At 29.8% G+C, this 20,492-nt stretch overlaps 2 protein-coding genes across 2 annotated transcripts in view; both read left to right on the top strand.

Moving 5' to 3' along the window:
* The first annotated feature begins 3,220 nt into the window (after window positions 1-3,220).
* LOC130896300 (uncharacterized) lies at window positions 3,221-7,530 on the top strand. Its single transcript, XM_057804301.1, has one exon. It carries the CDS (start codon window positions 3,327-3,329, stop codon window positions 4,416-4,418), a length of 1,092 nt encoding a protein of 363 aa, XP_057660284.1. The 5' UTR covers window positions 3,221-3,326; the 3' UTR covers window positions 4,419-7,530.
* An 848-nt stretch (window positions 7,531-8,378) lies between these two features.
* Window positions 8,379-20,492, top strand: part of LOC130898168 (plastin-2) — a 28,838-nt gene continuing 16,724 nt past the window's right edge. Inside the window, exon 1 of the mRNA XM_057807250.1 lies at window positions 8,379-8,666. Within this exon, the coding sequence (XP_057663233.1) occupies window positions 8,607-8,666 (60 nt within the window). The 5' untranslated portion in view covers window positions 8,379-8,606. The remainder of the gene's footprint in view (window positions 8,667-20,492) is intronic.

Raw genomic sequence — 20,492 nt, 5'->3', positions numbered from 1 at the left:
AGAGAGGTGAATAACATACCATTGTTAAGGTGTTTTTGTTCCATTCTGTCATTTATTTTTGTGAAAGGCTTTTTTTATCACATTTTTAGTTACCAAATATTTTTCGATTTCATGTAAATGTTACCTACTTCTTTAACTTTGTAATATAATTTAAGAAAATTATAAATGCTACGAATATTTTCATATTAAACATGAATTTTAAAATATAATCACGCATATATAATTAATTTGTGTTTTATTTACCATTCCTTTATCCTAAAAATACAAAAATAAACTATAAACTAATATTTTTTCACCTATTATTCTACCATGAAATAACATTTTTATATAAAAATAATGAATACTTCGAGTGTACACTTTTTTCATAACTTCCAATAAGCTGAAGGTAAAAAAGTGCAATTTTTTCTAAAATGTTCTATTTCTCCACAAGGTATGTTACTACTGATTATGCAGGGTGTCCCATGAAGAGTTAAAACTATCTGTATATGGCAAAATACTTTTAGTAAAATCATGAAAATTTCTACGTTTCAATTTTCGGATGCGATCTTTTAACAAAAATATTTTCAAAAATGACCGTAACTTTGTTATTTTAAATGCAATACCCAGTATACTAATAGATTTTTAAAATCTACGTAAAATTTTAGTATACTTTTATGAAAAAAAAAATGCATACTTTTTGAGTTATTCATTTTTTTGTAAAAAATTTCACCGTTGAAGATCCTTATAAATTATTTTTATACGTGGATACCCTTAAAGATATGAAAATGGTTTCTGTTCGGTTGCTTTTACCAAGGTCAGACGTGTTTGAATCTATGTTGAAAAATTTTTCATTTCATACAGTGTGTGTATAAAAAGTGTTCAAACTTTAACTTCATAATTATCAAATTTCTTTATTTTTTTAAATAGAACCACCTGGTTTTTTCTATTCTAATGCATTCAGGGGTGAAAAATATGGCAATCGTATACTTTCCAGCCTCCAACAACATTACTTCTTTTAAAAGAATTATATTTTCTTGAAACTTCTTTTATCTGTGCCCACACCAGTTCAATCAGATTTATTTTGCAATGATATGGTGAATCTAACCACCGTAATTCCACAATTTTCTGCAAAGTCATCAATTTCCTATTTTTTTATTTTCTTTTTATGAAGGGAGGTTTTTTAGAAGTCTCTAGTAATAACTCTCTTTATCCATTACTATAATATCCTTTTCTGTTGGCGGACTCAATCCAATAGATAAATTATTCAAAAAAGCCTGCATTCGACATTTCAAAGTTTCATTTTGCCCAAAATTTATTTGGTGTATGATAATAATTGATCCATGGTTCATGTGTCATCTAAATGAAATATATTTCTCCTTTCTCATTTCTTATATAGTCTCCATAATACAGTATTCTTTCCTTCCTAAAATAGGAGCCGAAATGTTTTTTTTAACAGTTTCCATTGTGTGCGTCGACTCAGTACAGGGTAACCCATATCATCTTGAACAGTGACCTACTATTGAAAATTCTTGTCTAAAGAAGAACGCCTTGCTAAGTTTTATATTAAAAATTATTTTATTGCTCTCTCATTAATAAAAATATGCATTAAACCCAAATTTGAAAAGTTGAATACATCACAAAACAAACCTTCAGCATATTTTAAGTAAACAATAAAAATCATGTCTCGTCCATTAACAACTCTTTCTCTTTATGACCTCCGCTGAAATGTGTGTAGTAAAAAACTCTAGGCATATTATATATGATTTTTCCTATTCCATATTCGATTTCAACGTAACTTGTATCAATATCATACAGTCTGAAAGCTGATGAAATTTCATTTTATTGGACTTCAACATATATACACACACAAAACATATTCTTTCTTTAACCTATTCTCTTGTTAACAAGGAGGAAAACATTTTCTTCATATGGGAGTATAGACAACTCCTTAAACTTTAAAAGCCAAAAAAACACTATACTATACTCCATATTCATCTAATGTCTACGTCTTCAGGCATATTTAAAAGAAATATTAAATATTAACTAAAAATAAACCTATCCTGCGAAACAATGATAATAGAATAATATTAAATTAAGTAGAGTGAAGTTAACGAAAACTAAGATTGGAATTGAAATAAAAATAAGATCAACTTTTCTGTAAGCTTCTTCTCGATCTAAGTTAAAAAATTATACTTAGATTTGCATAATTTTAGTCAATAAATAAAAGAAGTAAACGAGAATTTAGTTTTACTTGGTGCTTAAAGATATTAAAAGTAAAAGATTGTGAAACAATAAATATAAAAATTGATATTTTCCTACATCCTTAGTTAACATCAGTATATTCCATGAAAAATGCAACTATGCTATCCACTACTAGATGGCGCAGCAGATACGTAACGCTCTATTTCATGTGATAAATGTGTATACACTCAATCAAAGATCTGAACATGTGCTGGGGATTATATATAAAAAATATAAATATTAGGATGCATGGCGTTATTGGTTTTTATTTGGGAAAAAGCCGGCAGAAATCACAAAGTTTCCAATTGGTTATATTGCACCACATGACCGATGCTGTTAAATATAGGAATATGCTCATACAATGTTGCCGAATTTAAAAATTTTGGAATTATTTATTATAATATTCAAATAAGCATAAACAAAAGAATTTCGATGAAACGTTCGAGTTCCGAGATTTCTACACATAATCGTTTTAATTTAGTTCATGAGAATAACTGTGAAAATTTGTTTTCAATTTAATCTCTAATACACAATAATACAATAATTTATTCAAATAAGCACCAACAAAACAATTTTGCTAAAACGTTCCAGATTTCTACACACAATTAATTCAATTTAAATAATAAAAATAACTGTTAAGAGGTTAGTTAATTTTATAATTTGATTGATTCGAATTGAAAAATTTATTCACAGATTCTTGGTAGTTATAATGTAATTATGTTATATTTTGGTAGCTAATAAATCTTCCCAGGAAAAATTTTATCCAATGATTGAGTTCCTAAAGCAATTGATTCAAGAATCGATTTAGATAAAATTGATGATATGGCAACGATAATAATCTATTCCTGTTTTTAGTTGGTTATATATAATTGAAAATGTACAGTCTAAGTACCAATTATATGTTTTATCTATAGTTTCTTTTAGCTAGAATGTTAGTATATTATTCCATGGAACTCAAATGAAAACCAATAACATTGCAAGGGCAGTAGCACGTGACAATAAATAACCAATGAAAAAGATAGTGAGAAGCTTTACATTTGATATTTGTTATGGTTTATTCGGTTTAAGGTTATTGTGTTTGTTAAAAATAAATAAAATTAATTGTAATGGGAGGTTGTCGGTGCTCTTACAAAAATTGTCAAAATACTACGAAAACAACAGAAAATGTTCACTTTTTCCATTATCCAGTTAAACACATTGAGCGTTGTAAGTTATGGATAGAAAAAGCAAACAAACCACATTTTCTTGATTTAGAAGAAGACCAACTTCGAAACAAAGTTATATGTGAATATCATTTTGAAGATAAATGGTTTCCGAATAGTCAAAAGAAACGCTTATTATTGGGAGCAGTACCAACGTTAGATGTAGGATGTGAAAAAGAACAGCAACAACCTGACATGTATGTATCCACGGGTATGCAAGATATTCAATTATTACCCGCTAGTTCAGATGGGTCACTTTTTATATTAGATACAGATTCCATTTTCAGCAGATCTAATAAAATTGATTCTTTTGTGTACAAAAATGGAATGATTATTCCTTCTCAGTCACATCAAAGTATTAAAAGAGAAGAAAAACCAAAAAGTCCCGTATCTAAAGCATCAACCAGTAAAAGTGCAAGCTCTAAACAACAACAATTCTTAAACAATAATTTTGAAAGGAGTGAATCTCCAGAGTCAAATGTACAAATCAAAAATGAATCCACTGAAAATGAACCGCAACTTAGAAGAATGCCTCATAAAAATGTTTTAGAGGATATTGAAATTACTAGTGATGAAGATAACTTATCAAATTCTTCACTAAGAAAGAACACTTCATTACAAAAACTCACTAGTGTAAAAACATCTGGCATCAACAAAGCTGCATCAGAGAAAGCCAACTTGGCTAAAAACTATTTAAGAAAAATCAAACAGCACAGTAGAGATATTGCATGTATAAAGAAAATGTTACGACAAAAATCTTTGGCAGATACTAAACCAGATACAAATACTATATTGAACTGTCTTAAAGAACAGTTACCATCAACATTTTTCACAGTTTTAAGCTTAACTTTAAGTAACAAATTTGACTTGACTGAAGCGGATATTGATTTCTTCACCACAATTCATAAAATGTCACCAGCCGTTTATCAGCTCTTAGTAGATAAATATAAGTGGAGTTTACCAAGTGTAGATGTAGTTGAAACACCAATGGAGTAGGTATTACTAACAACAAAAGTTCCATTTCTAGAAATCATTTGATATTCTTGTAAACTTGCAAAGAAAATTAAAACTAGTTTTGAAAATATATTTGACCTCAAAATCATTAACCAACTAGAAAATAGACAAAAAGAATCTATTATAAGTCATTTGCTTTTATTTTCAATGAAATATTTGATGTGTTATATAAATCATAATTTATTTAAATGTTAATACAGTGAAAAGTTGTTCAAATAGGCAGGTTAAAGGAATTAGGTACAAGAGGAATCGGAATCCTCGTCTGATAGCTGAAAATGTACAGAGAAGAGTTATAAAAGTTCCCACTTATATCAAAATTTCATGTTATTTGTGATCTAAAAAATTAGTTCGAAAATGATAAATTAAGATATAGTCACGATTATATAAAAAATCTGTATCAAATCTCTTCTATAGATGTTTATTACGTATCAACTGCCTATTTTCACTGTATTATTATTAACATGGGCTTAAAAAATGTATAATTATTTCTATTTTTAAACTCCAGTTTTTTTGTTACTTTCTGTTTTGGAAATACATATCTTTTAATTTTTTATAAGATCTAAAAAGATAATAAGTCACACAAGAAGGGAATAAAACTAAAAGAATATTTTGTGACTCTAGAAGGCGCATCAATCTAGTTTAAATACTTTTTGGCAAAAATAGTTCAATATTTTAGAACTATGGAATGAATATGTTCATTTCACTTCAGAATAATATTATATTTATTTTCTTATTATTGAGTATATATAACAAATCGCACCTCCTCTTATATAGTGTCATAAGTAAAAAAAAACAATCGAGTAATAAGCTTTAGAAATTAACTTTATTTTTCATATGTCAGATGATAACTCAAAAACTGATAGTTACCGCGATAGTAACTCTTTACATAACATTATTTGAGATAAAATTTTTTTGCACCAATAGTACAATAAAAGAGATTTTCTAATTTTTTGACTTATGATGACAATATTTGAGCAGAGGTGCGAAATATAAATTTAATTAATTTTCAAAATTATAACTTGTGTTCTAATACCACAAAAGTCAACAATAATATATTTTCAGGAAATAATGTATATACTTAATAAAGATTGTTTCTGATTAGAACTATAGTTCTGATACTCTGGTAAATACCATCAAAATGTTACTTATGTGGTGAAATAACTTGAATGACAATGTGTGGTCATTTGATTTCAAGATTTATTGTTTCAATTGAATAACTATTTTATTGAATATTGTATAATGTATCTTTTATTAAAATAAACAAAGATAAATCGTATCTTATTTATAATTAGACTTGAAATAGATACTACACCATATCAAGATACCAAAGGGCAAGAGGAAAAGAGATAGACCAAAAAAACGATGGAGGGAAGTACTGGAAGAAAACCTTAAAGAGAAAAACATCCATAACTGGAGAGAAAAAGCAAGAAAACAAAATAAGTGGAGAGAAATTACAAGGCTATGGACCTAAATGGTTTGCATATAAGCCTATTTTGCCCAACAAACTACAGATTATTGAAATAAAAGGCTACCATAACTTTTTAAGAAAGCAAAACTAATTATCAACAACGGAATGTTGTAATCTACGTTTTAATAAATTTGTGAATCCGCGAAAAATTTAGTTGAAATATCTTGCGGTAGTGATTTTACTGTGAGACACTACTAAGAGTCAATTATCATCACTAAATATTAAATTGAAGTTTTAATTGATGATTTGTCTTTATTTTAGGTTTCTTTTCATTAATATTCGGATATGGACTGAAATAGGTCGAAACTTCAATTTTAATGTTATTTTAAACTGATTTTTATTGAGAAGTGACCTAAAATCAAGACATATCATCACGGAAAACAAAATATCTAAGAAGTAAAAAATTACAATAAAATTTTTGGCATGGATAAAATAATGCCTACCTACCAGAAGTCATATTTTGATAAATACCAAAGTAGATGCAAACCTCAATTTTTACATGTTATTTCAAACGAATTTTCATATAAAAGACACAAATTATCAGAAAAAAAACATATTAAAAGATCTAAGACGTAAAAAGTTGAATAAAACTATATTGGCATGGATAAAATGATGCCTACCTACTAGAAGTCATATTTTGAAAAAGACCGAAGTAGATCCACACTTTAATTTTTACATGTTACCTATTTTAAACTAATTTTTATAGAAATGAGACAAATCATCATCAAAAACATATTACAAGGTCTAAGAAGTAAAACGTTAAAGAAAATGAAAGTTTTATTGGAATACTTATTGCATATTTCAGAATATTCCCAGAATTTAGACTTTTACGTATATTTAATTATTCTTCACGGTTCATGTAGCACAAATTAATAAATATTCAATTATTAATGACAAATAGTATAAGCAAATTTTCTGGTTCAATTTATCATCATAATTGCGTGACGTTTTGTCAGTTTATTTCAAGTACTTTCTGGAAATCTCTCATTTCATGGAGTTTCATGTGCGGGGTGCTAAAAATATCAGACGATGTTTACGAATAAAATATTAGCAAAATAGTGCATTCTGAAGTGGTAGAGATATAGCAGATTTATTTCGTTCTAGTTGGCCAACTTTTCTCCAATATAATAACACTAAAGTACCTATGTGTGGAATGAAAATCATTAGTCCGAGATAAGTAACCTCTGAAACACGACCATATATTCATAAAACATGTAAAAAGCTAATGTGATAAAAAAGAAACCTGGACATTCACAAACATTAAGAAAACCGACTTTGCTAGAAAGCCTATTTGCGATCCGTTACGTTGGTTCTGTGTAGTAGATAATATAAATTTTATCCAAACAAATTAGTTGTGGTACTACAATCCACGTGATTTATTGCTCCAAATAATCCATGTGATGCCTGAAGACATTTTTACTTTCTTGAGTGATAAAATAAAGAACAATCGTCAAACTTTATCTAACATACCCGTCCATATATTTGCAGAAAACCAACGAAACAAGAAGTGATTCACGCAGTGTATTAACAGTAATAGACGCCATATTATGTACGAAGTCGTAGTTAAAACTATGTAGATATTGAATTTAAATGTTAAGCTCGATGTTACTCGCAAAATAAAATGTCCAACTGCATTACTGTTTTGTTTATTGACTTTTCCTACCCGGTATAAATCTATTCCTATTTAATATAATCGTATCTCAAAATTATGCGTTTCTATGCTAGACGCTAACGTTAGGTACAAATAATATAAATCTAAGAAACAGCACAAGTTTGTTCTCTTTTTGATCGCTCTTATTTTAGCCTTCCAGTTTCTAAATATGGCGAAAATTATATGCAATAAACTATTCTTAATAGACAGATTTAGACTAGGTAAATATACTTTTTAATCGTAATAATACGAGGAGGTGTTAATATGTTGAGAACCTGGGAACTATTATAGATAAAAAGCGGCAACAACTCGTGCTTTTTTTACAAGAATGAAGAAAAAGAATAGGTGTATAATTTTATTTATTTAGAAAAGAGAAAAATGTTTTATAAATAAACGTCTCAAAAGAGAAGAATTTATTCATTTATTACGATATTTTATTTCTGTACAAAACTTGCATTTAAACGAGAGTTCTACTATGACCGTAAGGGACCCTGTAAATTGGTCACGGCGGTTACCTCATTACATATTTGCAATTTTTTATACTTTACGTATCGCCCAAGCAATTAAGTTTTACTTTCTTTGAATGTAAAATGTATCGATTTATTTGTGGGTGAATCATATGCTGAAGAATCATTTATTCCTCGAGAATAGTCACGAAATTGTATTGGTACGTAGGTATTTTCGAACCACTAAAAATAGTTGATCAATTCAGTAATCTACATGATAATTGCATTTGACCCTTCAACGCTGTTGATTATTGCATTGATTCGGTGTATTATTGGGTAATTCCAAACAACTTGTTTTATCTTTGCTATGGGACGATAAGCAAGTAGGGGGACTGCCGGGAGTAGTCATTTATATTTAGATTGTTTCGCTTAAAGTGTAGTAGTGGCAACATTGCGCTGTCAGAGTGTCACGTCTGTAACTGTCCTTCATACACCACTCGAAGCGGCCGCTTATGTTGATGGTGCCTTTTGCACCAAGTGTAAGAGAGTAATATTAAGTTTTTGTGATTTTTCGCATTTTTTGTTTTAAGAAGTCTTAGTGTGCTATGGCTACTAACGGAATAACTCTAGAAGAAAGGGAAGAAATCAAAGAAAGGTTTAATGAGGCGAGTTTTTAATATTGTTTTGTTTTATTTTTCTTGTTCAATATAACCTAACCTTTAAGTATAAAGGGCCAGCTTTCGATTTTTTGACATATTCACTAAAACAACGCCCATGTATTTAAATATTCAAGAACATACTGTATAGATTCAAGTACTTGAAGTACATTTTAGTATTTGTACTCCTACTTATATACATTATTATTTTCATAACAAAAAGTTTTACTAATAGTAAATTTTTGTTTCTGTTAAAATACTTAATTAGAATTTTGAATTAAACATGTGTTTTTATTTAAATTATTGATATTCAAAACGCTCTCAATATCTGGTAAAGGAATATCAATATTTCACGCGGTGTGAGTCATTCAAAAAAGTTGCTCATATATTTATGTTTAACCTCGTTGCTATCATTGTGTACTTCAGAATAATATACATATACATCATTTACGTATGTAAGGAATAAAATTGCAAGGTTTCATTTTAATAGAAGGAATTTTAATGCTCAGCATTTGAAAACTGTTGTAAGAATATTGTAACACGATAAATAGGTAGGTAGAATATGCTGGCGAAACAGATTCGTCCATACCAGAACGTAGGACGCTAAGATTATTATTTGTATTGAAACACCTACACAAAATAGTTTTTGCAAGTATAATTCTATTCATATTAGGAATTATAATTAAATAATACTGCGTCTTATAACAAATATTTGGGAAATTACAAAAAATGTGAGCACAGTTATGCAAATATATTTTAAATATTTAATTTTTAAATGTAACAGTAGTGTCACCCTGGGAAGATAATAGTACATTTTCGTATCGAATTTTATAAATAATATATTTGCTTTTAAACGTTTAGAATAATCATATTACGTATAACAATGGTGATCTGATGGAGTAGAAATGATTGATAAGATTTTATTCATTTGGGTATAAAACATGTCAGAATACTTATTATGTACAACATGTAAGTGTTATTTATACAGAACTGCAGATATGCCAGTTATCAGTCTGATATTACTTTTTATCGAACTTTTTCAAAGATTATCAAATGATTATTGATGACTTCATACGAGAGAAAATCGGGAGATATGTAATTGAACACAATTTATCTTTATTAAAAAAAATTATTGAAGTGTTCAATATTCTGTCACATCCTCTGATAAATTTTTATACATTTTTCCCAATATACACTAATAATTCTAGAATTATTCATAAAATTCCCACTCATTAGATACAACGAAAATATGTTATTGTTGATTCGACCTTGAATACTGGATGGAAAAAGGTGAATCCGTATATGGCCTTTTAGATTACTAGATTTAAATCGTTTAGAATTTTTCTTTTGTGAGTTATTGTGAGAAAAGGTTTCACTTCGGACTTGTTGAGATACCGGGAGATGTAGTATCAAACTTCTGTGTAAATGTTTAAAAAACACCTAATATAAATTAATGTTTTGCTTCATAATACTTAATAATACAGTGGTATTAAATAGATGAAGATATATTTATTTACAGTATCCTTTTGTATATAAATATATTTGATTACGTTAGATTGGAAATTATTATCTTTATTTTATTCAAGAGAATTTTTGTATACATATAAACGCCATATTTTCAAGTTCGTTGTGATCTAATCCAAACAAGACATGTCAGACTTCCTTTAATTCAGAATAACGAGATTACACGGAAATTGATAATACGAAATGATAAAACATCCTCAGTACAAAATGAAAACCGTGGAACTAGTTTTATTTATATACACACAAACGGAGTGAAAAATTTTTTTTGTAGATTATATGTTACCACTTTATTTTGGATGAAATATCACATGTATACTAATGATTCTTTGTAACAAAAATTTGAATATTCTATTCAAAACATATTCTAATATTGTTATATTCATTGCACTTTCGTTGAAGTCACTCATAGAAACGGTGTTGAATCCCGTTTGCTATTTTTCACTTGGCTAACTTCAAGTCAGTCGTTAGTCATTTTATATAAACAATATCCTGTGTTTAGCATTTGAAACATAAAGGTAAAAAAACAAGTTTGAAAGAAACGCAGTCTATGGTAAAATTGAATGCAAAAAAATTTCGCTGACATACGGGTTAACGTAATCAGGGACGTAGTTGATAAGATATTTGGGAATGCTAAACATATTTCTATAGGTCAATTAAAAATAAATTGTTGAATACACATTACCGGTCAAAAGTTTTTGTAAAGTATTGTAAAGTCGCATTGAACAAGCCCGACAGGCATTCTTGAGGTTTCGAAGAGTGCTTACTTGTCCCGATTTTGATCTTAACCTATCCGTTTTAGCCTAATTGGACGGTCTGATAAAATCATGTCATGAACTGCATCGATATTTTCGGGGACTGCTTACCTTTTAACTCTTTTTAAATAAAGGTACTTGATGATGGTTCCATACTCCAATTTTTCGATTTTCACTATTCCGGTAGACATCTTTTTTGTTTTAATTTATTGCGTAACTCTGGTTTATTTTTTTGACATTAAACTTTACACTGACACTTCTAATAAGTTATTGTTCGTTGCTATGGTAACGTAATATTTTGTTTATGCATGGAACTGGTCTAAGCTAACTAGATATCAATACATCCTCGTAAGTTGCACTGAACTTTTGTTTCTGTATTTTATTCTCGATTATATTTAGTGGAAACAACGGAAAATACAGGCTTCAAGCAGGATGTCCACTGGACCGAAATTTCAAATAGTTCGAAAAAGATTGATTCAACCAAATTTCGTGGAAACAACGTTCTCACGCATTTTTTTATTAATTTTTATTGATCAACTTTTATGGTTGTCATAAATTTCCGAACGTCTTTGCGACCACTATCAGTAATTTCTTTGTGGTTTTTCAAAAAAATGTTAAGTAACAATTTGGATTTTTGGATTCAACTAACTATGATTGTTGGTCTAATTTTATAGATAATTTCAAGTAGATTTATCGATAAAACGTATACTACAGTACATTCTAATGTGTCAGTAAAAAAGTAATTTTGTTTCACAATGTTTATCTCAATATAATTACAAGGCTTTGAAGAAACCATAAATACATTACGTTTATCTTTTTTTTATTATTTATTATCAGTGACGTATTTATAATTGTTATTGCTGGCCCTATGGAAGCCAATTTTTTTTCAAATCGTATATCCGATAGATATATAACAAACAGGATAAAGGATAAAAACACTAGAATCTAAGAAGAAGATCTACCAAGTCTCCAGTCGCCCTTTTTCCAAAACATCTTATACATCAAATTTTTATGTTCTTTAACTCAACTACTCAATTTTATTTTGACATCTTGAAAGAGGATTTTTTACTGCCACCCTTCTAAAAAGTCCAGCTTCTCTCAATCTTCTTTTTCCTGCAGAAGTACTCAAAGGCAAATCCTAGATTCATTGATCTGAGCTGCTATCTCTGTGTCCGTCAGTAATCGATAACGTTTATTGATTAATACAATACGTTTATCTTCAGATTTTGTGGTTTTTCGAGGCCGCCCTGAACGATTTCTATCACCAAAGCTCCTGATAAATGCATATTTTTTGCATATTTGCAAAAATAATATTTAGCTTCAACAAAGAATAATTATAAAAAAAGTAGGTTGCTATTGCCACATTTTGTTCAATCTCTAGCGGTAACTACTGTCTGAAAATAATTGTAATATATATTATAAAATAATAATAATGTGAAAAGCACAAACATTCTGTTTGTTGTTCGGTTCATCAAAATCAAATTTTTTGCCGTTCGATTTGTTGTTAAAAATACAAATTAATCTTATCACAAACTATTCTTTCTGGCATGCTAAAAAACCACGCATGTAGTACGTGGATGGATGATGAACGATAATCCTGCCGGAACAAACATGATAAGTCTTCAAACATCAATTTTCATGCTTGTAGTAACCAATTTTTCATTTTATTTAAAAAAGTTGCACTTTTGAACAGCAGTGTGCTGTTTGTTTTCCATTATGAAATTTTTAAACATAAAAAATGTTAATAAAGTTATTTTTAAGATATTGTTTTTTAAAATTCTATCTTCTATATTTTAAACTGTGGATAACGATAATGGCAGACCTCGAAATAGCTGTTATCGCTTATACAAAAAAGGTGAATGTATTCGGTATCAATCGACAAGTTTATTTTAGCATTTTATTTATTTTTAAATGGAATAAGTTAATAATTACCTGCAGGTGTATACTCGGAAAGTTTTACAATAATTTCCTATGCTACCTTGTAGTAGCTTCAAAAATTTCATAATCAAAACCGATTGAAGTTTTATTAATTAACAAAAAACTTTGTAAAATTTTAATAAATTACCATTAACAATTATAAACTATACTAGAGCCACTAAACAATATGTAGATGAAAAAAATATTTTCCTAAAAAGTACAGCTACATTTAGAGATTAGAAATATTATTGCTTACTACTTATGATTTTCGTGAATATCTGCTAGTATTCCTATCCTCCATTCTTTTGATATCATCTCTCTATTTAGAAATTGTCATGATGGAACCCAATTACAGCACCCAAATTTTCCTTGAAGAAATCCAGATGAGAGTCCATTATATTTATTTTTAGGACATATTACATCCCAAAGTTTTATACGACAGTAAAAGTTCATTTTTTAATTTTCCGATTTGTGATTTCCTAGAAAATTTTGGACAACGTTTACAAAACACTTCCAGATGGGTTTTTTCTGATCATTCAGTTTTCCTTCAAAGCTCTTATGTTTTATCAGTTGCAATATTTGTAGACCTACCTCTTTAATTTTTGCTCCATTAGGTTTTGGAATTTCCTTTTCAGATATATAAATCCTCTGCCATCTTTAGCCATAAGCTTTTAGAAACATTTTCACCAGGCCGAGCTTTATGTGCAATTGTGGTAAAAAAATGTCACCTGGATTTACTGAAGGATCATTTTTATGGCCTGTAACGAGTGATTTATGCTTGGGCTAAACTTCTTTGTATAGTGTTATGTCCAGAGTGTCCAATTCGAAAATGAAACAGCGTCATTTTGTGAAATCGAGTTTTGGTAAAGCAAAAATGCAATGCAATGCAATACTGTATTCAATTTTAACGAGAATATTTCATCTCGTCTATTTCCGTTATGCGGCAACACTGCTTTTAAACTAGTTTTTGAGGATTCAATGAACAATTCCACAGTGATTTAAATTGTATTCAAAATTTAATAACGCCATCCAAACAGTGTCGACAATTCTTTGAAATTTATCCACCTCTATAAAAGTTATCATGTCTTTATTAAGTCACATCTCCGATATACCTTTCCATTCTGGGGTACGTGTGGTGCGAGTCAATTTGGGCGAATCTTCAAACTACAAAAGAGAGCTCACTGCCGGTAATTTCGTTATTCATTGTAGTTTTCTCGTGTATACTTCTTATTCAGATTTCGTTTTATTTGTGTCTTTATTTAGTTATTTATATGTTTATTTCTCAGTTTTTTACAAGTTGTTTACAAATTGTAAAATTTTTTTAGCACAAAGCATTTCTCTATCTAAAAAGTATAAGGAGATAGGAGAACGTGAATTCCAGTTGATGAATCTAGATTCCAAAAGTTCAGTCTGTTTTTTAGACGTATTCAAATCACGTACTAAATCGTTAGAATCACTTTAGGTTAATAAGTACAGTTATTTTGGAGCTGACGGTTCATAACTTGGGTCACTATCTTCAGATACTTTATCACGCTGACTTAGAGCAAGTTCCGGAGTTGAATCCTGACTTTCTGATCGATTTGGAGGCTTTTACACATGCAGTTCGGCACTATGTAGGATATATGTTGGCCAAAGACAAGTTTGGGTAGAGGATACTGTGTTTATACTTAGTTGTTTTGCCTTTCGTTTGATTCAAACAAAAATAACTTTGAGTACAAAAATTATATATTATTAATAATATTAATAATTAATTAATAATAACTGCTTTGTGTGTTTTTCCAGTAAATATTGCCATTGACATTTGACGTCTTTTGAAAATATTATGGGTACATTCTAAAATTTAATATCGGAGAACATAACCTATACTTTCTTATTAACTAGGTAGTTTGCATTTTGTTGTGTACGCAATTAACTATAATTTTTACGAATTATCTAATTGCAACATGTATTTTTGAAATAAATACTTTTAATTGGATTATATAAGTTGGGCACACATTTACAACTCAGGGCTTTCTAACTTCAAGGGCGGTTTTGAGAACTGCTTTGTAAAATACTTTATTAGTGAGTTTTAACTGACATGGTATAAATTTCTGTGTCTTTTTATTTAAATAAATAATCAAAAATTAGTAGGAATTTCGAGGTTCTTTGTTTCCAATAAAGGAAATAACTCGTTAATTTCACAAGAAGGGATCATCAACATTTTGACTTAATACATTTCATTTTGGAAAAGTTTTGAAAAGATATACGCTTTTTAGAATTAAGCTTAGTGTAAACTTAAATATTTATTTTATGTAATATACGAGATTTGTTAAAAAAATATTGAACCTAAATTCCTGTGTCCGTGTTATTATCATTCGGTGAATGACATCCTATATTAAAATTTTGTCGTTAACTGACTAACTTATAATCAGCTAGGAAGTTGAAAAGGTGAAATACTGTACCTAATTTTGTTGTGATGGTACTAACGACCAAATATTATCGTTTTTCGCTTTAAATATTCTCTGATTTCAGAAGAAATTTCGTGCTCTAGACGTGATTTGATTATATGGTATTTGTTAATAAACAATTCCAAGATTTCGTCTCTCTTTACACAACCGAGTTCTTATCTGTCACAGATCTCTGATTAATTAAAATAATTCATGTAACTTTTGTGTTTCAAAATCCTATAATACAAATGACTAACCGTCTCTAGTTATATGGAAATAAACCCCATAATACAATCGATTAAACGTTATACTTCATAAAGAAATAGTAGTTGGAAAAGTGAATAATGAGAAGTTATCTCTATAATAATGACCCGAAAACTATATGAAACATGTGATGAAATACGAAATCCCGTTCCAAAACTAAAACTGGAAAGAACAAGTAAAATCGTTTCAGGCGATACCCCAACAATCGCAAGTCATTGGCAAAAAAACTATTCCTGAAATTTTATTTTTATTAGTAATATCTTGAAGCTAATGGTATTAATATTAGGTGAAACTGACACTTTTAGGTTATGTACCCACTTTCAGTTAGCCACCGATACCTGCAAATGGACACAACAAGTGATAAAGTTGCTTAAGCAATCACCTTATTTCGTCAAGGGACGATTCATAATCAGCACATCTCTGAGAAATCGAACCCTCATTGGTGTTTAAGTCTAACAAAAGCTCAGGGAAACGCGTGGGTGGGGAATTGGAAAAAGGCTAACGACAGCTGAACTTGAGTCACAAGGTTACTGGCCCCAAATTAGCACCAACCCACCGAACAGCTTATCTACGATTTGCCTGAGAATACTTTTATATGGACTGATAAACAATGAGGCTCTGTTCTCTTCTTAGAGGAAAATGTGGATTTTGAAAGAGGCTCCTGGATGGTTTGTGCGGGTATTCCAATGGAAACAAAAAAACCTTGTTGGAAGAAATTTCAGGGGATCAAGTTGGACTGGACTGGCATGGGATGAAGTTCAGGCTAGATATCCTGCACTAGCCTCCAAAACCGCGCTCAATAACATAGATTACTCATGAAGCTAAGACCGATGGCTTTAACATGCTAAAATCAGAAAAATAATGGTAGTTACATATTTTTTACTAGACTTTTGACCGCGAGCGTACGAGTTTAGTCGATTTTTTTGCTCACGAGTGTATAGGATGTGATAAAATTTTATTTACTGTGAAATCCGTACCACATGACTTGATGTAAGATTTATGTATGGATTTAGCGTTGAATTTTAAAATCTAGAGCTAGAACTAGATAATTTCTGATTAATTGTACGGATTTCTGGCAAATATCTACTCTTTAATAATACTTAATATTACTTACTATAAAACGGTGAGCTGATGATAAAAAAAGGTAAATTATACTACTTACCAATATAATGCTTCAATGACATCATTTTTGATAAAAGTAATGAAATAAAATCCATGACTTTGGATAATTTCTAATCATTATTACATTCAAGTTTTGTAAATGAAATTCCAATAGCACATTTTCGAAATTTTTCAAAATATTTCGTACTTGCTTAGGCCGGCTCTGATAGTTTAGTAAAGAATGAGGCGTGTCTTTAGCTCAAGGCGATTAATGATTTTACCAAAATATTGAATGTTGACCATGTTCCACTATTACTACAGCTACGGTCAAAATAATAACCTACTTTATATGGAAGTATTAAAATGTGAGGACAGAAGATCGTTGGAATGTGAATACATCAGACTTGTCATTTTCTAAAAACGTTTTAGGCATAATGACGGATATATGAATTTATAGTTAGAAAACTAATATCCAACGTATTTTTATATATTTATACGAGAGCGATTTGATAAAATGTGAAAAAAATTCTTCAACGTATCCTACTTTTAACATAAGGACGTAGGGACAAAACCGATCGAATTGTTTTTATTTGTTGTGTACCATGTATGTGCTGATGTATTTGCATACATGCTTCGCCAACCTCCGTAGGGAGACGGCGTCGTAAGAAGAAGTACCATGTAAATTATAGGGTGGTCAAAAACTTTTGCCTGGTAGTGTAAATTTTTCTTCACCTTCTAGTCTAGACTTGAATTTTAATTATAACTTACAAATTTTCATTGTCACATTTTTTATCAATTAATGTTTAAATCCTGATGGATATATGATAAGGGAGGTGGATTAACTTAATCTGTAAATTATTACTAAGTAATAACATTTACGTCACAAATCATTAGGTATTAAATCGGGGAATTATGATGGGCAGACGATAAGTATTGGTGTGCTAAGTAATCAATTTTATTATATGTATTATTTTCAAATGTACAGGATATTACAAAAGTATTTAAACAAATCATTAATTCGATTTTTTTACTGGAACGCTCTATATTTGAGCATATGCTCGAACTTTACATGGGAAATTAGTTTTCATGTACCTGAGTTATGTCGTTCTTTAGAGAATCCATTTTTTTGCGGCAAAATTAGCTTAGAAGAGTACCCAACAAAAGTGATTTAGAATACCCTTAACTAGCAATTGTAATATTTGTTTTCCTCTCAAATTCAAATGGAACGAGCTGTTTATTTTCTATACATTTAATAGTACTTTTAGCTCTCTATCATAGGACCTGTACCTATCTCTTGACGCTCTGGAGTTGTCAATACCAAAAATAATTATTTTTCTCCTTAATAATGTTGTATAAAGTGCCTGGTGTCTTTTTAAGTCGATGGAGTACTATACATAGTATTTTTCACGTGTCTGCATAAAAATAAATCCATAAAAGTCAGATCTGGTGATCTAGGTGGCCAACTGCATGGATCTCCTTTGGACAATTTTCTATCTACATAATTTCTTACCGCTAATTTAAAATTGCGATAACATTTTTGCTCTGATATTTGAGGGAATCTTAAAAATTATCATCCATTGAAAAAATATGAACCTATTGCGTGGTTATTTATAATCCTCCCAAACGTATTCACGTTCCATCGCTTCTGACTGTCCAAATTATGGAAAAAATGCCTGTTTTCAGTGTCATAATAGTGAAAGTTATGACTATTCTCGAGACCATTTTTGTGGAAAGTGGATTTATCTTCTTTCTCTGCGACTTGATCGAGACTATAAACAAAAGCTTATTCTATGATAAAAATAATCGCCGTAAAAATATTGATACAGCTAAATTTGATACGGTTGGTATTTGTGCTTCTTAACCTTCTGAAGTTAACAGAGACAGACAGTTTACAATTTTCCCAAAAATGGTGTCAAACGTGTCCGAGGTTTTGAGTAAATTCGGTCTCAGCAACGGATTTTACCTTTAACACGTGCTCGGTCCTACAGACTGACGTTAGCTTTATATAGTCAAAAATTGAGGAATATGGCATCAGGAAGTAATGAAGACAAACAGAAAGGGCTCCAGCATCTTTGGGATGAAGCTAAATCAGATGGAATTGAAAAAAGCTTATGACAGTGACAGCAGTCTTGAAGAAGATATTGTCGAAATTCAAGATGAGAATTCTGATACAGAACAAGACATATCTGACAGGGATGTAATGTATTTGTATTGAGAAGATATCGTGAGCCTTGCTTCATATTAAAACATGGTACCAAATGAAGAAACATTTAGGAAAATGTTCAAACATCAGAACATGTGCATTATAACTCAGCTGCTAGGTGTAAAAGGAGAAGATAAATAGAAGACAGTAGCAGCTGAAATACGGTATTTAGTTATTACAGATGGCGTGATAGAAAATATGGTAGCATATACAAATATGGAGATTGAAAGGAAGTACTACTCATAAACGAACAGAACGGCAAGACCAACGGACAAAGTTGAAATAAGAGCTCTGCTTGGTTGGCTAGTAAAATGAAAAGCAATCGTCACAACATTCTCGATCTCTTTGCTGACAAACATAGTCAAGACAAACAAAAAGAACAAGAGATTTGTATGCACTTGAAGATATTGATCGGCATAATGTTGATAATGATAAAGAAACGTGAATTAGAATACTTCGGCATGTGATGCACAACCCTGTAAAGTACGATCTTCTTCACTTGGTACTGCAAGGCAAAATAATGAGTAGGAGATGCACAATATCGTGGTTAAAAAGTTTGGGAAATCAACAACTCAGATATTCAATGTTGCAGTAAATAAAGTAATGATAGTCAACTAACAAAAACGAAAAAGAAGTCTGTGGTAATTTTCATCTTCTTATTTTCGCTTCATGTAAGGAACACCACTTGTCAATAATAACGTTTCAAAACATCCTTCGCGAATGGTCCTATTGAGGATATTTTTGAGCATATATCCTCGACGCCAGAAGGATGGGTTTCATGACATTTGCCTATGGTTGAAATCAAGTCATGTCTTTTAAAATATTACTACTCCAAAACAAATAAAACTGGAAATATCTAACTAAACTAAACAATATTTTAACTAAAATGAAGGACTCACATAGAATTAAAAAGTGATCATATACAGGGGATATTCCATTTAGAAAATTGATTTGGACATCCTGTATAATTGGAAATACTAGTAATCGTAATTGTTGTCCATACGGCTATGAAAATTTTTTAATACAACTAAATGTTCTTGATTGTAGGTCTCTTCTGTTTTAAAATTAGTTTTTTTTTAATAATTTTTAAAAGATAGGTAAAATTTGACGTTTCGACTTTTCTATAAGTCTTTATCAAATTATGACATTGACACTGACAATTTGCGTAATTATATTAATCAATAGATCTCCCACATCATAAAAGAAAGAAAAGTCGAAACGTCAAATTTTATCTTTCTTCTAAAAATTATCAAAAAAAACTAATTTTAAAACAGAATAGACCTAAAATCAAGAACATTTAGATGCATTAATATATCAAAAGGTCTAAGAAATAAGAAATTTAAAAATTTTTTTCGAAAATTGTTATCATTTCTGCACTAGAAACCATATAAATATGAAAATTCTGGAGGCACTTTTACAAAACATTACGAAATAATGGGAAATGTTTCAACACTTGTTTATTTCATGACTAATCCGTTGTTTATATTTGAATATATAACCGTTAGGAGAGTCAAAGCCCCGATCTGATAATGTTTATAGATTTAGTTCTTTGATTATTTTCAAATAATAACCAGTGAATGCACCGCGCGAGAATTTCTCACCCTATGGGTTAATAACCCATTGAATATTATTTTTCTTACTGTATGGT

This window comes from Diorhabda carinulata, chromosome 1 (assembly GCF_026250575.1).
Source record: "Diorhabda carinulata isolate Delta chromosome 1, icDioCari1.1, whole genome shotgun sequence".
Classification (NCBI taxonomy): domain Eukaryota; kingdom Metazoa; phylum Arthropoda; class Insecta; order Coleoptera; family Chrysomelidae; genus Diorhabda; species Diorhabda carinulata.
This window is presented reverse-complemented; position numbering and strand designations above follow the sequence as displayed.

What these genes read in the sequence shown, in the direction of transcription:
- LOC130896300 (XM_057804301.1), top strand. Translation starts at nt 3,327, where the DNA reads ATGGGAGGTTGTCGGTGCTCTTACAAAAATTGTCAAAATACTACGAAA.